Genomic DNA, 21,537 nt, shown 5'->3' with positions numbered 1-21,537 from the left:
GTCCTCGAAGAAAAGAATGTTTGGAATCTTTGGAAATAAGTGATACGACTGGTATTACTTGGTCTTTTCAGCATTTTGTGTTCAAGGAACCTGAATTCCAATTGATTAAAAGGGCAAAACTATATTACAAAGAGATCACTTAAGAATTTTTACTTAAATATATTCTGAGGAAAAAACAACCTCTGGTTTTTCAATTATTCTGTCAAGGTCTTTTTAATAAACAGATTATTCTATATCAGAAATAAAGTCTGCTATATTAAAAAATCTTTTAATGTTCCAGTTTGTTTTCATAAACTTAAAATAACTGGTAATTTCTTAGAAGTTAAGAGACTATAATTTCAATTAAAATTTCTTTGTACTTATAATTACACTTCAGTTTAAAACATTTGCATTACTTAAGAATAAAACTACGCAAATTGGTATTAGTATCACAGTTTTAAGAAATGAAAATCCGCTTACACTTCAACATAAATTGTGAACTAATGTTATATATTACAGCTGTGAATTCCTCTTGTTTGAAATGAGCATGAACCTATTAAAATGTCTTTAAAAAGAAAATAGAGTAAAATGACTAATCTTATAACTTCCAATTACTTTTTATCAACAAAATGTACACTGATAAAGACTTTCCATTTTATGTCAAGCATATATTTTACTTAAAATTTAACCCTAAAGAGTCCCTAAAGAAAAATAAGCTAATTTTTATTATTAAAAATCATTTTAATGTATTAAAAGTCATCCATTATTCGTCATTCAGAATTTTATTATCATTAATTCATTCTGCACCCACAATATTAAGACAGACTATACAGGGAATACTGACAAAAACCTCTCCCTCCAGGAGATTAGAGCACACAGAACTTTCTGTCTAAAAAGGAGAAGACAGAAAAGAACACTCCCTGGATAATCAACTCAAACTGTGAGTTTATCTTACATACTTATATGACTTGGAAATAACAATGTATGTATGCGAAACTACTGTACCTTATTAAGGATCAACTTGTTAAGGAAGAGAATCAACCTATCTCGTTCAAGTTTATCTGTGCACTATTGAAATAAATGAGAATCTGGTCAGAAGTGAATAGAAATAAAAATTAAGGTATTACCATTACTAGACAAAATCAACCAACAGCCCATAAGAAGTAATGCCATTTTATAAACATTAAGGAGAAAAATCATAGAAATCTGTCAATTATTGCAATTCCTTAATGAATCCTGAAAATTACATTCTTTATATAACTTGTCTAATCTCCCCAGAAAGGCAGACATTTTAAAGTCATCAGATTAATATATAGCTTTAAGGAGATAAGTAAAAATTGAAGTAAATGAAATAATTGGTCCAAATGATACTTGAAGTAAAAGAATGTAAACACAAAAGAAAGTATAAAACATATACACTGCAACAAACAGGCAGCAATCAAATGAGCTGCATGATGAATTTATTAATTTGTCCCCTCCACCATGTTCAAATGTTAAATGACAAATTCTTAAAATAAAAAAATTTTTTTTGAGACAAGGTCTTGCTCTGTCATCCAGGCTGGAGTGTGATCACAGCTCACTGCAGCCTCAACCTCCTGGGTTCAAGTGATCCTCCCACTTCCAGGTGAACCACCAGGTACATGCCACCATGTCCGCTAATTTTTTTATTTGACAAACTGTATAAAATTTTTTGTAAAGTGCTAACTCAAGGTTTCTTTTTTGGAAGGGTAGCATTGTAGTTTTAAAAGGTTTTTACTATCTTCACACTTCTAAATTTAGTATGGTAGCATCAATTAAGATTTTTCCAAAATGGAAAATCAAAGGTACATACACCTCTACAAGTCACCATTTCTTTTATACACCTGTCCAACTCATCCATACTTAAAGACTGACAAGTAGGTCAACTAAAGTCATTTGAAAACAGTAACTGAAACACATAAAGTGACATGGACAAATTCTAACCCATTATTCATTTTCCTATTCATCTAACTCAGATTTAAGTAAGTATAAATTACAGAAAAATGAATGCAGAAAGTTACAGTAATAATGTGATCAAACAGAATTTAAATTTAGTTTTTAAAATTTAACACATACCCTAGTGACACTATCAAATAGTAATTTCCTTAAATGATATCCTTACCCTCTCTAACATTCCAGTGATATATCTGGTATCTGTAAAAGGTCCTATTTCTTCGTGACATCTGCCATAAACAATAGCAAGGGCTTGTAAACATAAACACTTCATGTTTACTTTTGGGGTGAGCAAGAAGCGATGATAAAGCTCATTGAAAAATTCATACCTAGATTTAAAAAAAAAAAAAAGTTCACAATAGAAATAGCCATGAAACCAACAGTGAAAACAAATGCGACAGGATATACAGAGTAGCTCACGATCTCTTAATTGATCCACTTTCTTCATTCTCATCTTCCTCCAATAGTAATCTCAGGTAATAGTCTCCTATTTTAATTTCCTCTGCCAGGCACTCATATTTAACCTTCATAAACAAAAGCAAATTACACTATTTTAGTTTACAATAGATTTTCGCAATTTCTAATAATTGTTTCTTATAATTCTTTCTGTTCAAAACTTATTCTTAAAATACCTGTTAATTCAATATTGTTAACATGACTATTTTAGCTAAATGCTGAGAATTACATACCAATTTTATAAATGTAAGACTTGCTGATAAAAACTATCACAGCACTATGTGGTGTCAATTAAAAAAAGAGGAATAAAATCTGCTTTACTCCCTACTGGGTTTGCCATAAAAAAGCAAGGAGTAGATGGTCCTGCATCACACATGATTTGCTCAACACACATACACTACTTCAGGTCTTCCCTCTATCCCACAGCTCTATCCCTGGTGATGTGCCAGACTTAAAACCAACACATCAACTACCTTTTACATTTTCGTAAAGAATTCCTTCTATGTCAAATCACCCCATGCTACTACACTGAGGTGATAAATGAGGGCAAAGTCAAAGATCAGGAGTTGGGGCAGCACCACCATGCTTGCACTCAGGCTGTGTGTCTCAAGGAAAGATTTCAGGCAATTATAAAAAGGAATTCCCAGATCAAAATTCTTTTTCCGAAGTCTAAAATAATAGATTTCTAAAAATATAAAACCAAATATATATCTTCATTTCATTTTCTATATAAAGTCTAAGCATTCAATTCATTCAATTTCTATTTAGCATATACTGTGTGCCATGTACACTCCAGGCACTGGAGACGCAGCAGTTGAACAAACAAAGGTTTCTGCGCTCACAGGTGAAGCCCGTAAAAAAGTGAAGTATATTTGATAGTTGGGTGACAGTAAGTACTACAGAGTAAAATAAAGCAGGAAATGGGGATAGGCAGAGAGAATGTGTATGTAAATATGTGTGTATGTATAAAAGGGGCTGCATTTTTAAACAAGGTATCCAGGGAAGGCCCACCCAGATAACGATATTCAAAAGATCTGAAGATGAGAAAACAGGTTATGAGGCTATCTGTGGAAAACCCTTATTCTAAGCAGAGGAAACACCAAATAAGACGACCTTGAGGCAAGAATGTGAATTTGGTGTTTTCTAAGAAGCCTATTTGGCTGGAACAGAGTGTGAGAGAGGGAGGAGTAGGATATGAGATAAAAGAAACAATGCTTAGCATTGGGGGTTACACAGATGCTGGCTTTTAAGTCATTTTAAGGACTCAGATTTTAACTGAGATGGGAAACCACAAGAGCACCAAGGGTTTGAGCACAGAAATGATGTGCTTGCTACTTAACAAGGTAACCCTGCTATGTTGATAACAGATTCCAGGGAGGCAAGAGTAGAAGCAGTGAAATTGTTGCAATCTAAAAGCAAGAAGGTCTAAATAAATTTTGAAGGTGCACTGTATGGAATTTGCTAAAAAACTTGATATAAAAGATAATGTCAAGGGTTTTCACTAGAAAATAAGGAGTAGTCATTATCTAAGATCATAAAGACTGTAAGAGAAGTAGGCTCGGGAAGAGCAAGAGCACAATTTTGGAGAAAAGTTCTAGATACTTATCAGATATCCAATTATGAGATAGAAGTATGAAGCCTAGGGCTAAAAGTCAAAGCAAGAGATAAAAATCTGGAAGCTATCAGCAAATAAAAAGCCAGACTGGGCAACATGGTGAAACCTCGTCTCCATAAAAAATACAAAAATTAGCTAGGCATGGTGGTGCAAGCCTCTGGTCCCACCTACTGGGGAGGCGAAGGTGGAAGGATTGCTTCAGCCAATGAGGCAGAGGCTGCAGTGAGCCAAGATGGCACCACTGCAGTCTAGCCTATGCAATAAAGCAAGGCCGTGTCTCAGAAAAATAAAAAATAAAATAAAATAAAAATATTTAAAGCCATGAAACTTAATGATTTCATTGAGGCAATGAATAAAAATGAACGAGGTCAAAGAACTGAAACTTTGGAGCCAGCCAACATTTAGTGATCAGCGAGATGAAGCAAAATGAGTAAAGAAGACTTGAGAAGTAGACAGTGAAAAAGGAGAAAATCTAGCAGAATACGGACTCCCAAAACAAAGTAAAGACAAGTTTTTCATTTTGCTAAGAAAAGAATGAGCATATCCAAATGGAATATGGAAATGCAACTGGGTTAAAGATCAAAGCCCGCAGGATCACTCACATGTTCAAATTTAAAGCTATAATAGTTTAAATTGTATATGTTTATAATATACTTCAACTATATATACACCCACACGTATAAAATTACCTACTACCACCATCTTTCTTGTTTCTCCTGCTCTTCACATCAATATTTTAATAGAACAGCAATATATGGTCACATTCAGAATCAATTAATACACAAAAAAATCAAACAAGTTACAAGGAACAAGGCAAACAGGGTATGTTTCAATGAAAAAAGAACTCAAAGGTCCCAGAAATGGAAAAAAAAAGAAAAAAGGAAAGAATAGATTTGGAATGCATAGAATCAAATTTATTAAAATTCTTACATGATTCTCAGGTACAAAGCTAAGTTACTAAACAAAATTTTTTTATTTTTGTCTGACACAAAGATTAAAGTTTTCCAGTACTTCCTACATAACATTAAAGGGGGAAAGGTAAAGACAAGATATGTAATTACAAATTTTTAAAAAAAAATCACTCCCCAAATAGTACATGCTTTATTTTTTAAGATTAATATACTGGAAAAATCAAACTTTACCTCAAACTCATGGTGGTTCCAGGAGATCACATTTGCACTTCCAAGTTCTCTGTCAATATTAAATGCTCTCATTTCAGATTCAAGAGTATCTTTCAGTTCTTCTCGTGTTTTGAAATTCCAAATAAGGTTTGACCTGGCATGGTCTTGACCAAACCTAGACATATATATAATGAGGAAATAGCAGGATGCACTAAGCATTTTAAAAAATCTATAAATATCCCTTACTGACCTTATAATAAGCAAAAAAAAAAAAAAAAAAAAGGGGGGGGGAACAGATTTTAGCAAATGTAAGTAAAGAAAATAAAATCTGTGTAAAGGAAGTAGAGTAAAACATTAATGACAGAATCTTGGTGGTAGGTATACAGATATTCACTGCAAAATTCTTTTACCTTTTGTATGTTTGAAAGTTTTCATAATAAAAAGTTGAGGAAAAAAAGGAACCTAAACTATGAAACAAATCTGTGTGAATTAAAAAAAAAAAAACACCTGATATTTCAACTTCAATGTTTATTGCTAATACAAATTTCAGTTAGAAAACAATTCTACTGGCCAGGCGCAGTGGCTCCCACCTGTAATCTCAGCACTTTGGGAGGCCGAGGCAGGAGGATCATGAGGTCAGGAGTTCGAGATCACCCTGGCCAACATGGTGAAACCTCATCTCTACTAAAAATACAAAAAATTAGCTGGGTATGGTGGCACACGCCTATAATCCAAGCTACTTGTGAGGCTGAGGCTGGAGAGATGCTTGAACTTGGGAGGCAGAGGTTGCAGTGAGCCAAGATCACGCCATTGCACTCCAGCCTGGGCGACAGGGTGAGACTCCATCTCAAAAAACAAAAAACAAAAAACAAACAAAAAAAAACACCACAATTCTCTTGTCAGATACAAAACTTTAGGTTGGGGAGATAAGAATTGCTGGACTTCTGGGTAAAGCATATGGAATCAGCAACAATCTATATATGTTAGGACTTTACAGACTACCCAAGAAAGAATACTGCAAACTGCCAAGCTATGACTGAGCATTTTCAAAGTATCTTCCTCATATGCTTGGAGTAATTATTGTAAAACATTTGGGCACAAGTCTAACTGGGGATGAATGGGCTTCACATATGCTTACTTTCAAGTCTGCAATCCTCCTAGAAAGTCTCATTTCAGAGTTCCAAGGAAGTTCTATGGGGCGCAACACAACTGAGAGAGAAATCCAAGGCATATACTTAAGGATATACTATATACATACTGTATGCTTTAAAAGTAGTGTGGGGGAGTTTTCAAAGGACATATGTTTCTTTATTGGCCAAGGTATAATTGAAATGTCAGTTTCCAGAGTGAGTACTGTGAGTTATCTTAAAGAAGCTTTGCAAACTCCCCAAAATGACTGTTTCCCTGTCCTGTGTGTGTGTATGTGTGTGTCCAGGAAGGGGGTGCAGGGTAAGGGTGAGATTAGTAGATAAAAAGAGGGAAGAGGTTACCACATTTGATAGGAGGGAAGGTCCTCCTATCAGCTAACTTGGACACTCACTTCTCACAAGTCTTATGTTATCATCTGCCTCTTTTAAGACTCCATTTCCATCTAGGAAGTATGCAATTATTTCTAAGCCTGTAATAAAGTATTTTTAAAATAAGCATCTCTAAGCCTTAATAAAGTCTTTAATGTAATTTTAGTTCCTCAGACTATCACTCTACGAAAAGCCTTAATTTTAGGAGCATCTCTAGTCACCCCAATCTTAACAGTTATAGTTCCTGAACTTGATGGCATAAAAATACATGTGGCATAAAGCAATAGTTTCAGGGAAGAAGAACGTGTCATGATGCCTCTCATGGCAATACTAAATTTAATCTTTATTGGAAAAGAGACCTAAAGTTTACCTATAATAGAAGAGATCCCAATTTGCTTCTATTTTTATTCTTTGTCTTCTCTTTCGAAGAACCACTGGCTTCTGATTTATATTCTGGAACAGAAAAAAACTTCATAGTGCTCAATCTGGGGCTACCAAATAGGCTTAGTCAGAAGATCATCAATTTATAAGTGATGAGAAACATTTCTTTCATCAAATTTTGACAGAAACAAAAATTAATGGAATAAATAAAATCTATAAAACATGAATATAAATACAGGATATTAAATTATATCACATATAATAATTTGACAGCATATATTTCTATAGTTACTCAAGTATTTTCCATGTAGCCTAAAGCTGTTTCAACACCAAATTTTGTTAAAGTTTACAGTGATTAATAAAATTTATAATGGTCAAAAACAGTGACTTGTTTCAAACATTTACATGCAGTTAACACAAAAGCCTTGGGACATCAATAAATGCAAAAGATTACAGGTTGTTAAAGTGCTACCAAAGCCAAGAGGAGCAAGTACAAATTGAAATAGCTAATGGAGAAGAAATGTGTCTACATTCAAACACATGTGAAGTTAATTAAGACTTGAATTTATTAAACAGAGAATATCAAAGATGACTCCACATGCCAGGCAGCTTAATGCATTTCACACATGTAGCAGGAACTTACACTCACCATATTGTTTTTGTCCTGAATTTAATCGTAAAAAGGAAAAAAAGTTAAAGAAAATAAAAAGAGAATGAGCCTAGATCTGCTAAATTTTATCTATTACACATCAATGCAAAATTATCTTTACTTTAAGACTAAAATAGGTGCACCTGCTTCTCTAAGCCTGTGACTCAAATTTTAGGCAGTCATAAACCCTTTGAGAATTCAAAGAAAGCTATGGCCCCTGTTTCAGAGATAGGCACATACTTAAGGCTGCAACTGGAAGAGAAGATTTCAAGAATTCTTAAAGTCTGTACATGGACCAGAGGTTAAGAATCTCTGCTCCAAATGAAACCCATATATATATATCAGATATGAAAACTCTAATCCTCATTGTGATAGAAACAAAAAGTAGAAAGTGGTGTAGATTAAAACATGGAAGTCTGTAATTTCATTAAAGTGCAAAAAAACCCCAGACTAGATGACATAGAAAGAAAAAAGGTAATATAAATTTTAAAAGATATTATTTGAAATATAAACCCTAAAAGTTATATAAGAAAATGTTTCCTACAAATTTTAATTCTGTGCACTATCATGAAAACTAATGCAAAGTGGCTTGAATAAAGTATATAAATAATTCAAAATTTGGTTTAATGACAAATCTTTTCTTAAACTTTCTAATTAAGAAGTACTTTCTTCAATCCCCCCCCCCCCCCCCCCCCCCCCCCGCCAGGACAAAAGGCTGGCAGTCCAGAGTAATAAAAATGTAAATGCTATACAGAAAAAGGACAAAAAGCTCTCCATAAACTAAGTGACTGAATTGGAGACTCAGGCTAACAGCTCTAACTAGCTAAACAAATCCCTTAACTGAAAATAACAAAGAAAAAGCAACCTTATGCATTAGCCAAAGGTTACTACTAATCCAGCACAGAGCATCAGCTGCAAATGGAACTGACTTCATAAACATTGACTATATAAGAAATGCAGATTGTTTCAAGAATCGCCAGTTAATCTTGACAATGATTAGTTTTCAGACTCTAACTACAGCATAAGATCATTCCAAACTTTGATGTTAGTGTTTCTATTAATAAAATAGTCACAAAGATTATTTGCTGTTCCCTAAAGAAATTACTGTTAAAAACAGTACCCACGCAGAAAGGGGATAAGCCATTGATGCTAAACAAAAGATCTTCTTGACCAACATTTATCTGGCATCATTATTTGCTCAAAACTTTAGTAATACCCCCATGTAAATGATACCAACAAACCAGTAAAACTTTTATATTAAAAATATTCTTTTCCCTCTCAATTGTTTTAAAATAGCAGATTATTATCCATAGTTTTAGCTAAGACTAGAGCTTTGTGTTCATGCTTATGCTGGATAAACGTTACATATGAAGTCTGATGCCAAAAACTTATCTACAGTATGATAATTATATTCAACAGCTTGAAACAACTGTTATTTTAGAAATCGGTTTAACTACCTGAAGCCAGGAGCTTGTAATTTTTAATAACTGTGAAAATCATTCATATCTGTAGATTTTTCAACTGTTCAAACGCTATACCAGTATTATCCTGACCAGATATGTATATAGTGCCTTTACTATTATTTTGCTTGTATATCAAAAAAACCCTATAAGATAGAGAAGGGAGGTATTGTTATTCCGATTTATGAAAGAGGAAAGTAAGGTTCCAAAAACCGTAACTTGGATTAACAAGTGATGAAACTAGGCTCAGAAGTTAACCAACTCAAAGTTCAGTATTCTCTTTTACTACATAGTCACTTGAAAGCCTAATGATTCTTTATATTGAATATATCACTTATATAAATTAGCAGTAATCTATTATTCTGGAGCTCTAAAGAATTGAACATTGATCCCAATTTCAGATAGATACACAAGACTATAATATTTGTTCTGCTATGCTTACATATTCTGGTAATCCATAAGAAACCCACTTGTTTTAGAAAGATATTAAAGTTATTTTCCTTGAATAAGGCAATAGCTACCATAAATAAGGAGAAGGTTAAGGAGAAAGAATGTATGTGAGATCAAGACTGCTTCTACAGGACATCTCAATTCATACTCAACCACTGCCAAACCCATTATAGATAGAAGAATGCATTACTGAATCAGGTTCTGTAGAACACACTGCATGCTGAAGAATGAGACTAAAACTGTTTTAGATCTAACTTTGATTTGAGAAACAAATATTACAAAATTTAAGTACGCACAATAAATTGAATTTAAAATGTGAATCTTAATCTCCAAAACACTTGTCTGGCTAGTTCTCAATAAAAAGGCTAACAGGAAGAGCACCTTTATTTTTATAGGTGCAAAACAAAGTCCAGAGAAGAAGGGAAGAAAATAAATACATATGAATAAAAAAGAACAAAAACTGGAATGGAAGAAAAATTAAGAGTGGAATTCTATATTAAATACCAAAATAAAAACCTAATCATCAACTCATAAAACTATGAACTAAGGAAAATGTATACAAAAATATGAATTAGAAATTAGGTACCATTTGGCCGGGTGCGGTGGCTCACGCCTGTAATCCCAGCACTTTGGGAGGCTGAGGCAGGCGGATCACAAGGTCAGGAGATCGAGACCATCCTGGCTAACACGGTGAAACCCCATCTCTACTAAAAATACAAAAAATTAGCCGGGCGTGGTGGCGGGTGCCTGTAGTCCCAGCTACTCAGGAGGCTGAGGCAGGAGAATGGCGTGAACCCAGGAGGCGGAGCTTGCAGTGAGACAAGATCGCTCCACTGCACTCCAGCCTGTGTGACAGAGCAAGGCTCTGTCTCAAAATAAATAAATAAATAAACAAAATAAAAAAGAAAGAAATTAGGTACCATTCATTTTTAAGCTTCAGGTATTCAGCAAGAAATGTATCAATACCATCTCTGTGAACAGCAGGAACTAAAGTAGACTAGGACACACAGAAGTGCTAGGAATTTGGAAGCAAATTTTATTTTTACCTCTTTTTGAGCAATGCCCATCCTATCCCTCCAGTGCATCAATACAAGATCCACTTTTTCTTTGGCAAATTTTTCAACTTCTTTAGCAGCTTTTCCAGCTAGTCTTTGCCACTCTGGAACTTTATTAAATTTTCCATACTGATCCTGTAAAATAACGTTGAAATCCATTACATGCCTGTTTGCAAATTTATTTTAAAACTCTATGTAAAGCTGAGCCATTCTATCTATTTTATAAGGTAAATGCTGGATGTTATGGTTCAGTGAAGAAACAAACTGAAAACTTCTACAATTATACTTTTTATCCAAGAAACTAACTTTTCTACTTAGGTTTCAAGATGATTCTTTTATGAGGGGTGGCAAGATGCAAGTGGGAGCTGGGTGCAGACAGAGAAGGAGTGAAGACAGAAAAAGAATACACGTAAGAAATTATTATAGTAGTGTATCATAAAGATGTTTAATTTTTCCATGGATGGCCCAACCTTATAATTAACATAGATCTTGTAAGGAAAAAAACCCTACCTATAACTTTTTTCATGGTTGGCCGTTTTTACCAACAACATTTATCAATCTCATATGTGCAAAATACCATATTTACACACTTACTGGTACTCCAGAACGTACCAATAAGTTGAATTAGAGAAACAAAACATAGAATAAAATGACCACTATTCATAACATTAATTTGTGGTGATAGCTGCACAACTCTGTAAATATACCACAAATTATTTAATTGTATACCTTAAAAAGATGAATATTATGGGATGTAAATTTTACCTCAAGAAAGATATCAATAGTTAAGTATTACTATTCAATGCAATGAATTCTTTGTTTCTAAAATTTTTAACGTGTTTCAAAAAAAGACATATATATAACAGTACCCTTACTCCTAAAAAAGGCACACTTGGGACAGTCATATTTACCATTGCTATTTTCACATTGTCTCTAACATGCATCCGATCAGCATCCTTCTCAGGTACGAGATCTGAGCTTTCCAAGTATGCCAGCAAGCCTGGCGGCTAAAAACACAAAATCCATTTTCAAAACAATGTGAAAAAGAAAATTTAGCCTTAAAAACCCAAATAAATTAATACTGTGGCTTAGCTATTGAGGGTAAAACTTTATGGTAACTCCTATGATAAATAACTTTTCAATAAAAAACAAACCATCCCCTTTTAACAGTACAGATAACTTGTTCAATTAAATTTTATTAGGCAGTATATAACCTAATTTCTCAACTGACTTACCAAAATGCGTTTCAACAAGTTTGTTGCAGTTGCATTATCAGCTGTCCAGAGTCCCACTAAATGTCTACTTAGCTGTCTGAAAAAAGCAGACGTTGAGAAAGGTTTGCTGCTTTATCTCAGCTAGAACAGAAAGGAATTTTTAAGAACAAAATATCACATAATTATAAAAAATACGGCTACAGTAAAAAAATCATTCCGATGTTAAAAATAGTTATTAAAAAATTTAATGTAGAGAGTTATAATTCAAATATTACTAATATTTTGGAATTTTCTAAAAATTAAAATGTTTTCCTAATAAACATACACTCATTTTCAATAAACCTGAACAGGAAAAAAGTAGGTTTTTAATCCCACTTAAAGGAAGAAAAAAACAACAAAAGCAATTAGACTTGATGACACAATTAATTTGTTTAACCAGTCCTACTAATATAGGGACAATGGCATCCTGGCATTTTTTGGAATTCTGAACAAGCAGAAGTCAACAACTGTTCTAATATTACCGTTTTGGCAAGATCAGAGAGAAAATTATTTTCACTTCTAGAGTTTGGGCAAAGACCTAAACCACTTATAGCAAATTATTCAACTCATCTCACTTAAAAGCTATAAAAGTATATTTTAATTCAAAGTAAAAATCTAACATCCAAGTTCAATCTATGGTTTAGTCATTTACTAATTTTAATCCCCATTCAACACCTGTCACCTTAACTGAAAGCTCCTCATAAGCAGAAACCCTATTTTACTCACCAGTGACCCTTCTGTGCTTTGGTGGGGATTCAATTACCATAGCTATAAGAATGGTCATGAAATCTATGAGGGAAATAACCAAATAACCACCTACAAACATATGTTTTATATATGTTACATTACTGAAGAACAAAATTTAACTGCAAAACCCAAAATATACTTTGTCACCAGAAAGTGAACGCCACTAAAACTGTTCATTCCTGTGCCAATTTGAAAGCTAACATATTGAAGTAATTATACTTGTAATTTCCTTCACTGGCATTTGGTAGGTTATCATATCAGTGACTCCTAAAAAGGCTTTAGTTAGGGACAAGAGATAACATTTTATAACAGCAATTTGTAAAAGATAAAGCAATGCAAATAGAGTGATATTTCTATTATACATTGACAGATCTTTAACAGTGTAATTCAAATATTACTAACCTTTTGGAATTTTCTCCAAATTAAAATGCTTCCCTAATACACTAATTGATCACAGTAGGGAATTTAACTGGTTAACTATACTGAAGAGAAACACAACAAGCAAGCATTTAACATGGGGAGGGGGTTAATGGAATAAGCTATCAATAGTCTCTAATGAAAGATGGTGTCTAGCACTGCTAATAAGACAATACTAGGAAAACATCCCTCTTATCTTTATCCTCTAAGACTAGTTTTGTTCTTAACACAAGTGAGGGAGGTAGTTTCTTCTAATAGTATAAACAGTAAAAAAAAAATCCCTGGCAAGGCAGCATACCATGACATATAATAACTGCACATAGATGACAAAGAAAATGTACAGTATTGTAACAAACTAAACGTTTAACTCAGCAACTTATGCTATTATTTAAAAAGTCAAAAATAAAATTAAAACTATTTATGATATTGTTTTTACTAATATGAGTCATAATATAGTATGCTTAAGATAGCTCAAAGGGTCACATGTTAGAAACCACAAAGAGGGTTAAAAAGGGCTGGAATTCATGTAGTGTGGAATAAGTGAATAAATTTATGTGTTTGTATTTGAATGACTATCAGGAAAAAGGGAATCATTTAATTACAAGAGATTTAGGTTAAGTCTAGTTTAGGCTGGATATGTAAGGTTTTCTGTGGTTTTTAAAGTAGAGTATTTGACCAAAGATATTTAAAAATCAACTATGTGAGGTTTTCCCATGGGGTCATGTGCATGCAAGATGGTCACAGGAATATAAGGAGAAAAGGCCTGAGCATGTGGTTCTAGTTCCATTAGCTTTTAAGTACCCTTTTCCATATTGGTCCCATGACTATGGTGTCAGGGCCTGATAATAGGTCGGGGAAAAAAAGTAAACAGTGTTTCCCTCCAGGTTTTCCATAGGCAGGGACAGTGATCACTTGGGCAAAATCCTTCTGTAAGGAAAGGAAAAGAACTAGGTGGATCAAAAGAAAATGTATTATTTGTGTAATACAAACACATTTCGTTTTATGTAACATCTGAATCAATTCTCTAGACAGGAAGTTAATTTACAGCAAATTGAATTAAATCACCTACCTATTTGTAAGCATCCTTTGATCTGAGCTTATTGTAAACATCGCAGTATGCAAGTGTCGAGGTAAGGCACCTTCACTTAGGGCAAGCTCCTGCATTTTTGTAGCAATTTCTTTATCACCTTCCTTTGGAAAAAGGGTAAGATGATCCCTAAGGTGGCAATCCAGAACAAGCTAACCAAACTTTAAAAAACTAATTTTACATATTTAAATGAAAAAAACATTCAGTATGTAATAGAAGTTTAAAATGCATCTTCTAATCACCCAAAAAAAAATAGGTGAGTAGTAGCACAGGTAATTTTTAAACCTTTGGAATAAGGTTGAGATGTTTCCAGACAAATTTACCTCATAAACTATGCTTTGCTAAACTTAATATTAAAACTAGGTTCACTCCCTCTGTGTATAGCTGCCAACAAAAAGGAGAGGCTTGGCTATCGCAAGCTCTGTAAAAGATGGGCACTTTGGAAGCTAACACTGAGCAAAGAACCCATTAGCTAAAGGGAGAAAATTAGCCTTTGGCTGTATATGCACACTAAAAATGCAAATAAACTTTGATGTTCTATTCAGTTCAATGCCTATATATATTTACAGCTACTTAAGGGCATACTAATTCTGTGATTAATTGTGTGCTATACTTATGCACAATAAATAAATTTTTTGGTAAAAGGAGACTTCTTCAATTGTATTCAAATTGCTTCTATCACAACAAAATACAAGAACTCAAAAGCCATTTAGACTGATGTCATTGTAATCATCATAGTATGCAACAGACATTCATAGCCACAACCTTTTAAAAAATATAGAAGCATAAAGCAACTATCTTAAAGAAGCAGTATCTTCGACAAGATCATGCTCCAATCTCTAGAGCTCAATTACAAATATGCTTTAGCAAGAACTTTTTGTTGCCTTTCTTACTTGGCATCATTTTGGTATGAACTAACTCCATCAATAGATTTCTATACAGTCTCAGTATCTCAAGACTTCAACAGTCAACATTATCCTTCCAAAAAAGAGCAACAGATAGAATGCTAACTTTTAATTAAGTAAAATAAACAAATAATGCAGTAACAGACTTATTTGCTCTACAACTTCACTATGAAATTAAAACTTTTATTATTGAGGATTATTTCTGTAACAAGTTTAAAACTAATTTATAATAAAGATTTAAAATTACTTTTCTTACCCAGAGAAATGTTTATTTCCCAAAAAGACTGAAACGCAATATTGTCAACTTCAATTAAAACAGCCTATCAACATTCAAGTAAGGTTAAAATTTCAAAATTGTTCTCTCACCTCTATTATTGCCTTCATAACCAACCCAGCTCCTTTTATTATTGCCATGGAAGGATGCTTTAAAGTGAGGGGAAAAAAGTATCAAAAAATAAAAAAGAATTTTATTCCAACACATTTAGCTGTTACTCTTAAGAAGGGTATACATTTTTACACAAGGTATAAGCCATAAAATTAGTAAAGGATACATCTCAAAGTCAGTTTGGTTAAATATTTTAGGTATTTTCACAATATAGCCTTGGAGATACAGACACATAAACAAAGAATTTACATTAGTAGGAAACAGAAGGCATTTATTTGAATAATTATAATTATTTGAATGATACATATCAATGATACTAAAATAATAAAAATATAAACATCATATATACATACATGTATCTAATAAGTACTATAGTACTGTATAAAATAACAAATGTTTTCCAGTGTTTATGAAGAGCCCTGCTAAAGCTCATTTTATCATTTGGGAATTTGTAAAGAAAAGAGAACTTTGGGCCTACCAAAGAAAAATGAGTTTTTCACTACTAAAATGGAGGCCAGGTGTGGTGGGTCATGTTTGTAATCCCAGCACTTTGGGAGGCTGAGGCAGGAGGATCGCTTAAGCTCAGGGGCATGAGAACAGCCTGGGCAACAAAGGGAGACCCCGTCTCTACAAAACAAATAAATAAATAAATAAATTAGCCGGGTTTGGTAGCATGTGCCTGTGGTCCCAGCTACTCAGCAACTGAGGTGGGAAGATTACTTGAGCCTGGGAGGCTGAGGCTGCAGTGAGCTGTGATTGCATCACCGCACTCCAGTCTGGGCAACAGAACAAGACCTTCACCTCAAAAAATAAATAAAATAAAATAAAATAAAAAAGCAAGATATAGAAAATGGGCAGAGTGTCAAAACAGCAGTCAACACCCATCAACGGGACTCTACATGAAACAGCAAGAAATCTGTACACTCGGGGGGAGGAGCCAAGATGGCAGAATAGGAACAGCTCTGGTCTACAGCTCCCAGCGTGAGCGACGCAGAAGACGGGTGATTTCTGCATTTCCATCTGAGGTACCGGGTTCATCTCACTAGGGAGTGCCAGACAGTGGGCGCAGGCCAGTGGGTGCGCGCACCGTGCGCGAGCTGAAGCAGGGCGAGGCATTGCCTCACCTGGGAAGCGCAAGGGGTCAGGGAGTTCCCTTTCCGAGTCAAAGAAAGGGGTGACGGACGCACCTGGAAGATCGGGTCACTCCCACCCGAATATTGCGCTTTTCAGACCGGCTTAAAAAACGGCGCACCACGAGACTATATCCCACATCTGGCTCGGAAGGTCCTACGCCCACGGAATCTCGCTGATTGCTAGCGCAGCAGTCTGAGATCAAACTGCAAGGCGGCAGCGAGGCTGGGGTAGGGGCGCCCGCCATTGCCCAGGCTTGCTTAGGTAAACAAAGCAGCCGGGAAGCTCGAACTGGGTGGAGCCCACCACAGCTCAAGGAGGCTTGCCTGCCTCTGTAGGCTCCACCTCTGGGGGCAGGGCACAGACAAACAAAAAGACAGCAGTAACCTCTGCAGACTTAAGTGTCCCTGTCTGACAGCTTTGAAGAGAGCAGTGGTTCTCCCAGCACGCAGCTGGAGATCTGAGAACGGGCAGACTGCCTCCTCAAGTGGGTCCCTGACCCCTGACCCCCGAGCAGCCTAACTGGGAGGCACCACCCAGCAGGGGCACACTGACACCTCACACGGCAGGGTATTCCAACAGACCTGCAGCTGAGGGTCTTGTCTATTAGAAGGAAAACTAACAAACAGAAAGGACATCCACACTGAAAACCCATCTGTACATCACCATCATCAAAGACCAAAAGTAGATAAAACCACAAAGATGGGGAAAAAACAGAACAGAAAAACTGGAAACTAAAACGCAGAGCACTTCTCCTCCTCCAAAGGAACGCAGTTCCTCACCAGCAACGGAACAAAGCTGGATGGAGAATGATTTTGACGAGCTGAGAGAAGAAGGCTTCAGATGATCAAATTACTCTGAGCTACGGGAGGACATTCAAACCAAAGGCAAAGAAGTTGAAAACTTTGAAAAAAATTTAGAAGAATGTATAACTAGAATAACCAATACAGAGAAGTGCTTAAAGGAGCTGATGGAGCTGAAAACCAAGGCTCGAGAACTACGTGAAGAATGCAGAAGCCTCAGGAGCTGATGCGATCAACTGGAAGAAAGGGTATCAGCAATGGAAGATGAAATGAATGAAATGAAGCAAGAAGGGAAGTCTAGAGAAAAAAGAATAAAAAGAAATGAGCAAAGCCTCCAAGAAATATGGGACTATGTGAAAAGACCAAATCTACGTCTGATGGGTGTACCTGAAAGTGATGCGGAGAATGGAACCAAGTTGGAAAACACTCTGCAGGATATTATCCAGGAGAATTTCCCCAATCTAGCAAGGCAGGCCAACATTCAGATTCAGGAAATACAGAGAACGCCACAAAGATACTCCTCAAGAAGAGCAACTCCAAGACACATAATTGTCAGATTCACCAAAGTTGAAATGAAGGAAAAAATGTTAAGGGCAGCCAGAGAGAAAGGTCGGGTTACCCTCAAAGGGAAGCCCATCAGACTAACAGCGGATTTCTCGGCAGAAACCCTACAAGCCAGAAGAGAGTGGGGGCCAATATTCAACATTCTTAAAGAAAAGAATTTTCAACCCAGAATTTCATATCCAGCCAAACTAAGCTTCATAAGTGAAGGAGGAATAAAATACTTTACAGACAAGCAAATGCTGAGAGATTTTGTCACCACCAGGCCTGCCCTAAAAGAGCTCCTGAAGGAAGCGCTAAACATGGAAAGGAACAACCGGTACCAGCTGCTGCAAAATTATGCCAAAATGTAAAGACCATCGAGACTAGGAAGAAACTGCATCAACTAATGAGCAAAATCACCAGCTAACATCATAATGACAGGATCAAATTCACACATAACAATATTAACTTTAAATGTAAATGGACTAAATGCTCCAATTAAAAGACACAGACTGGCAAGTTGGATAAAGAGTCAAGACCCATCAGTGTGCTGTATTCAGGAAACCCATCTCATGTGCAGAGACACACATAGGCTCAAAATAAAAGGATGGAGGAAGATCTACCAAGCAAATGGAAAACAAAAAAAGGCAGGGGTTGCAATCCTAGTCTCTGATAAAACAGACTTTAAACCAACAAAGATCAAAAGAGACAAAGAAGGCCATTACATAATGGTAAAGGGATCAATTCAACAAGAGGAGCTAACTATCCTAAATATATATGCACCCAATACAGGAGCACCCAGATTCATAAAGCAAGTCCTGAGTGACCTACAAAGAGACTTAGACACCCACACATTAATAATGGGAGACTTTAACACCCCACTGTCAACATTAGACAGATCAACGAGACAGAAAGTCAACAAGGATATCCAGGAATTGAACTCAGCTCTGCACCAAGCAGACCTAATAGACATCTACAGAACTCTCCACCCCAAATCAACAGAATATGCATTTTTTTCAGCACCACACCACACCTATTCCAAAATTGACCACATACTTGGAAGTAAAGCTCTCCTCAGCAAATGTAAAAGAACAGAAATTATAACAAACTATCTCTCAGACCACAGTGCAATCAAACTAGAACTCAGGATTAAAAATCTCACTCAAAGCCGCTCAACTACATGGAAACTGAACAACCTGCTCCTGAATGACTACTGGGTACATAACGAAATGAAGGCAGAAATAAAGATGTTCTTTGAAACCAATGAGAACAAAGACACAACATACCAGAATCTCTGGGATGCATTCAAAGCAGTGTGTAGAGGGAAATTTATAGCACTAAATGCCCACAAGAGAAAGCAGAAAATATCCAAAATTGACACCCTAACATCACAATTAAAAGAACTAGAAAAGCAAGAGCAAACACATTCAAAAGCTAGCAGAAGGCAAGAAATAACTAAAATCAGAGCAGAACTAAAGGAAATAGAGACACAAAAAACCCTTCAAAAAATCAATGAATCGAGGAGCTGGTTTTTTGAAAGGATCAACAAAATTGATAGACCTCTAGCAAGACTAATAAAGAAAAAAAGAGAGAAGAATCAAATAGACACAATAAAAAATGATAAAGGGGATATCACCACCAATCCCACAGAAATACAAACTACCATCAGAGAATACTACAAACACCTCTACGCAAATAAACTAGAAAATCTAGAAGAAATGGATAAATTCCTCGACACATATACTCTCCCAAGACTAAACCAGGAAGAAGTTGAATCTCTGAATAGACCAATAACAGGAGCTGAAATTGTGGCAATAATCAATAGTTTACCAACCAAAAAGAGTCCAGGACCAGATGGATTCACAGCTGAATTCTACCAGAGGTACAAGGAGGAACTGGTACCATTCCTTCTGAAACTATTCCAATCAATAGAAAAAGAGGGAATCCTCCCTAACTCATTTTATGAGGCCAGCATCATTCTGATACCAAAGCCGGGCAGAGACACAACCAAAAAAGAGAATTTTAGACCAATATCCTTGATTAACATTGATGCAAAAATCCTCAATAAAATACTGGCAAACCGAATCCAGCAGCACATCAAAAAGCTTATCCACCATGATCAAGTGGGCTTCATCCCTGGGATGCAAGGCTGGTTCAATATACGTAAATCAATAAATGTAATCCAGCATATAAACAGAGCCAAAGACAAAAACCACATGATTATCTCAATAGATGCAGAAAAGGCCTTTGACAAAATTCAACAACCCTTCATGCTAAAAACTCTCAATAAATTAGGTATTCATGGGACGTATTTCAAAATAATAAGAGCTATCTATGACAAACCCACAGCCAATATCATACTGAATGGGCAAAAACTGGAAGCATTCCCTTTGAAAACTGGCACAAGATAGGGATGCCCTCTCTCACCACTCCTATTCAACATAGTGTTGGAAGTTCTGGCCAGGGCAATCAGGCAGGAGAAGGAAATAAAGGGTATTCAATTAGGAAAAGAGGAAGTCAAATTGTCCCTGATTGCAGACGTCATGATTGTATATCTAGAAAACCCCATTGTCTCAGCCCAAAATCTCCTTAAGCTGATAAGTAACTTCAGCAAAGTCTCAGGATACAAAATCAATGTACAAAAATCACAAGCATTCTTATACACCAACAACAGACAAACAGAGAGCCAAATCATGAGTGAACTCCCATTCACAATTGCTTCAAAGAGAATAAAATACCTAGGAATCCAACTTACAAGGGATGTGAAGGACCTCTTCAAGGAGAACTACAAACCACTGCTCAAGGAAATAAAAGAGGATACAAACAAATGGAAGAACATTCCATGCTCATGGGTAGGAAGAATCAATATCGTGAAAATGGCCATACTTCCCAAGGTCATTTACAGATTCAATGCCATCCCCATCAAGCTACCAATGACTTTCTTCACAGAATTGGAAAAAACTACTTTAAAGTTCATATGGAACCAAAAAAGAGCCCGCATCGCCAAGTCAATCCTAAGCCAAAAGAACAAAGCTGGAGGCATCACACTACCTGACTTCAAACTATACTACAAGGCTACAGTAACCAAAACAGCATGGTACTGGTACCAAAACAGAGATATAGATCAATGGAACAGAACAGAGCCCTCAGAAATAACGCCGCATACCTACAACTATCTGATCTTTGAGAAACCTGAGAAAAACAAGCAATGGGGAAAGGATTCCCTATTTAATAAATGGTGCTGGGAAAACTGGCTAGCCATATGTAGAAAGCTGAAACTGGATCCCTTCCTTACACCTTATACAAAAATCAATTCAAGATGGATTAAAGATTTAAACGTTAGACCTAAAACCATAAAAACCCTAGAAGAAAACCTAGGCATTACCATTCAGGACATAGGCATGGGCAAGGACTTCATGTCCAAAACACCAAAAGCAATGGCAACAAAAGACAAAATTGACAAATGGGATCTAATTAAACTAAAGAGCTTCTGCACAGCAAAAGAAACTACCATCAGAGTGAACAGGCAACCTACAACATGGGAGAAAATTTTCACAACCTACTCATCTGACAAAGGGCTAATATCCAGAATCTACAATGAACTCAAACAAA

General features: G+C 35.7%; 1 protein-coding gene across 2 annotated transcripts in view; it reads right to left on the bottom strand.

The window, feature by feature from the left end:
- DNAJC13 (DnaJ heat shock protein family (Hsp40) member C13) overlaps positions 1-21,537 on the bottom strand; it is a 125,522-nt gene that overhangs the window by 59,124 nt on the left and 44,861 nt on the right. For both annotated transcript variants that reach the window (XR_008678520.2, XM_031009469.3), the window contains exons 16-25: positions 15,430-15,486; positions 14,141-14,262; positions 11,890-11,965; positions 11,566-11,661; positions 10,646-10,789; positions 7,030-7,112; positions 5,164-5,317; positions 2,371-2,474; positions 2,120-2,279; positions 985-1,047 (exon numbers count right to left, since the gene is read on the bottom strand). Coding sequence is in view for 1 of the 2 variants with exons in the window: in XM_031009469.3 (XP_030865329.3) it covers positions 985-1,047; positions 2,120-2,279; positions 2,371-2,474; positions 5,164-5,317; positions 7,030-7,112; positions 10,646-10,789; positions 11,566-11,661; positions 11,890-11,965; positions 14,141-14,262; positions 15,430-15,486 (1,059 nt within the window). In the remaining variant the exon portion in view is untranslated. The remainder of the gene's footprint in view (positions 1-984; positions 1,048-2,119; positions 2,280-2,370; positions 2,475-5,163; positions 5,318-7,029; positions 7,113-10,645; positions 10,790-11,565; positions 11,662-11,889; positions 11,966-14,140; positions 14,263-15,429; positions 15,487-21,537) is intronic.

The sequence above is a fragment of the Gorilla gorilla genome, chromosome 2 (assembly GCF_029281585.2).
Source record: "Gorilla gorilla gorilla isolate KB3781 chromosome 2, NHGRI_mGorGor1-v2.1_pri, whole genome shotgun sequence".
NCBI classification, from domain to species: domain Eukaryota; kingdom Metazoa; phylum Chordata; class Mammalia; order Primates; family Hominidae; genus Gorilla; species Gorilla gorilla.
Note: the sequence above shows the minus strand (reverse complement) of the source record. Positions and strands in the feature narration are given on the sequence as shown.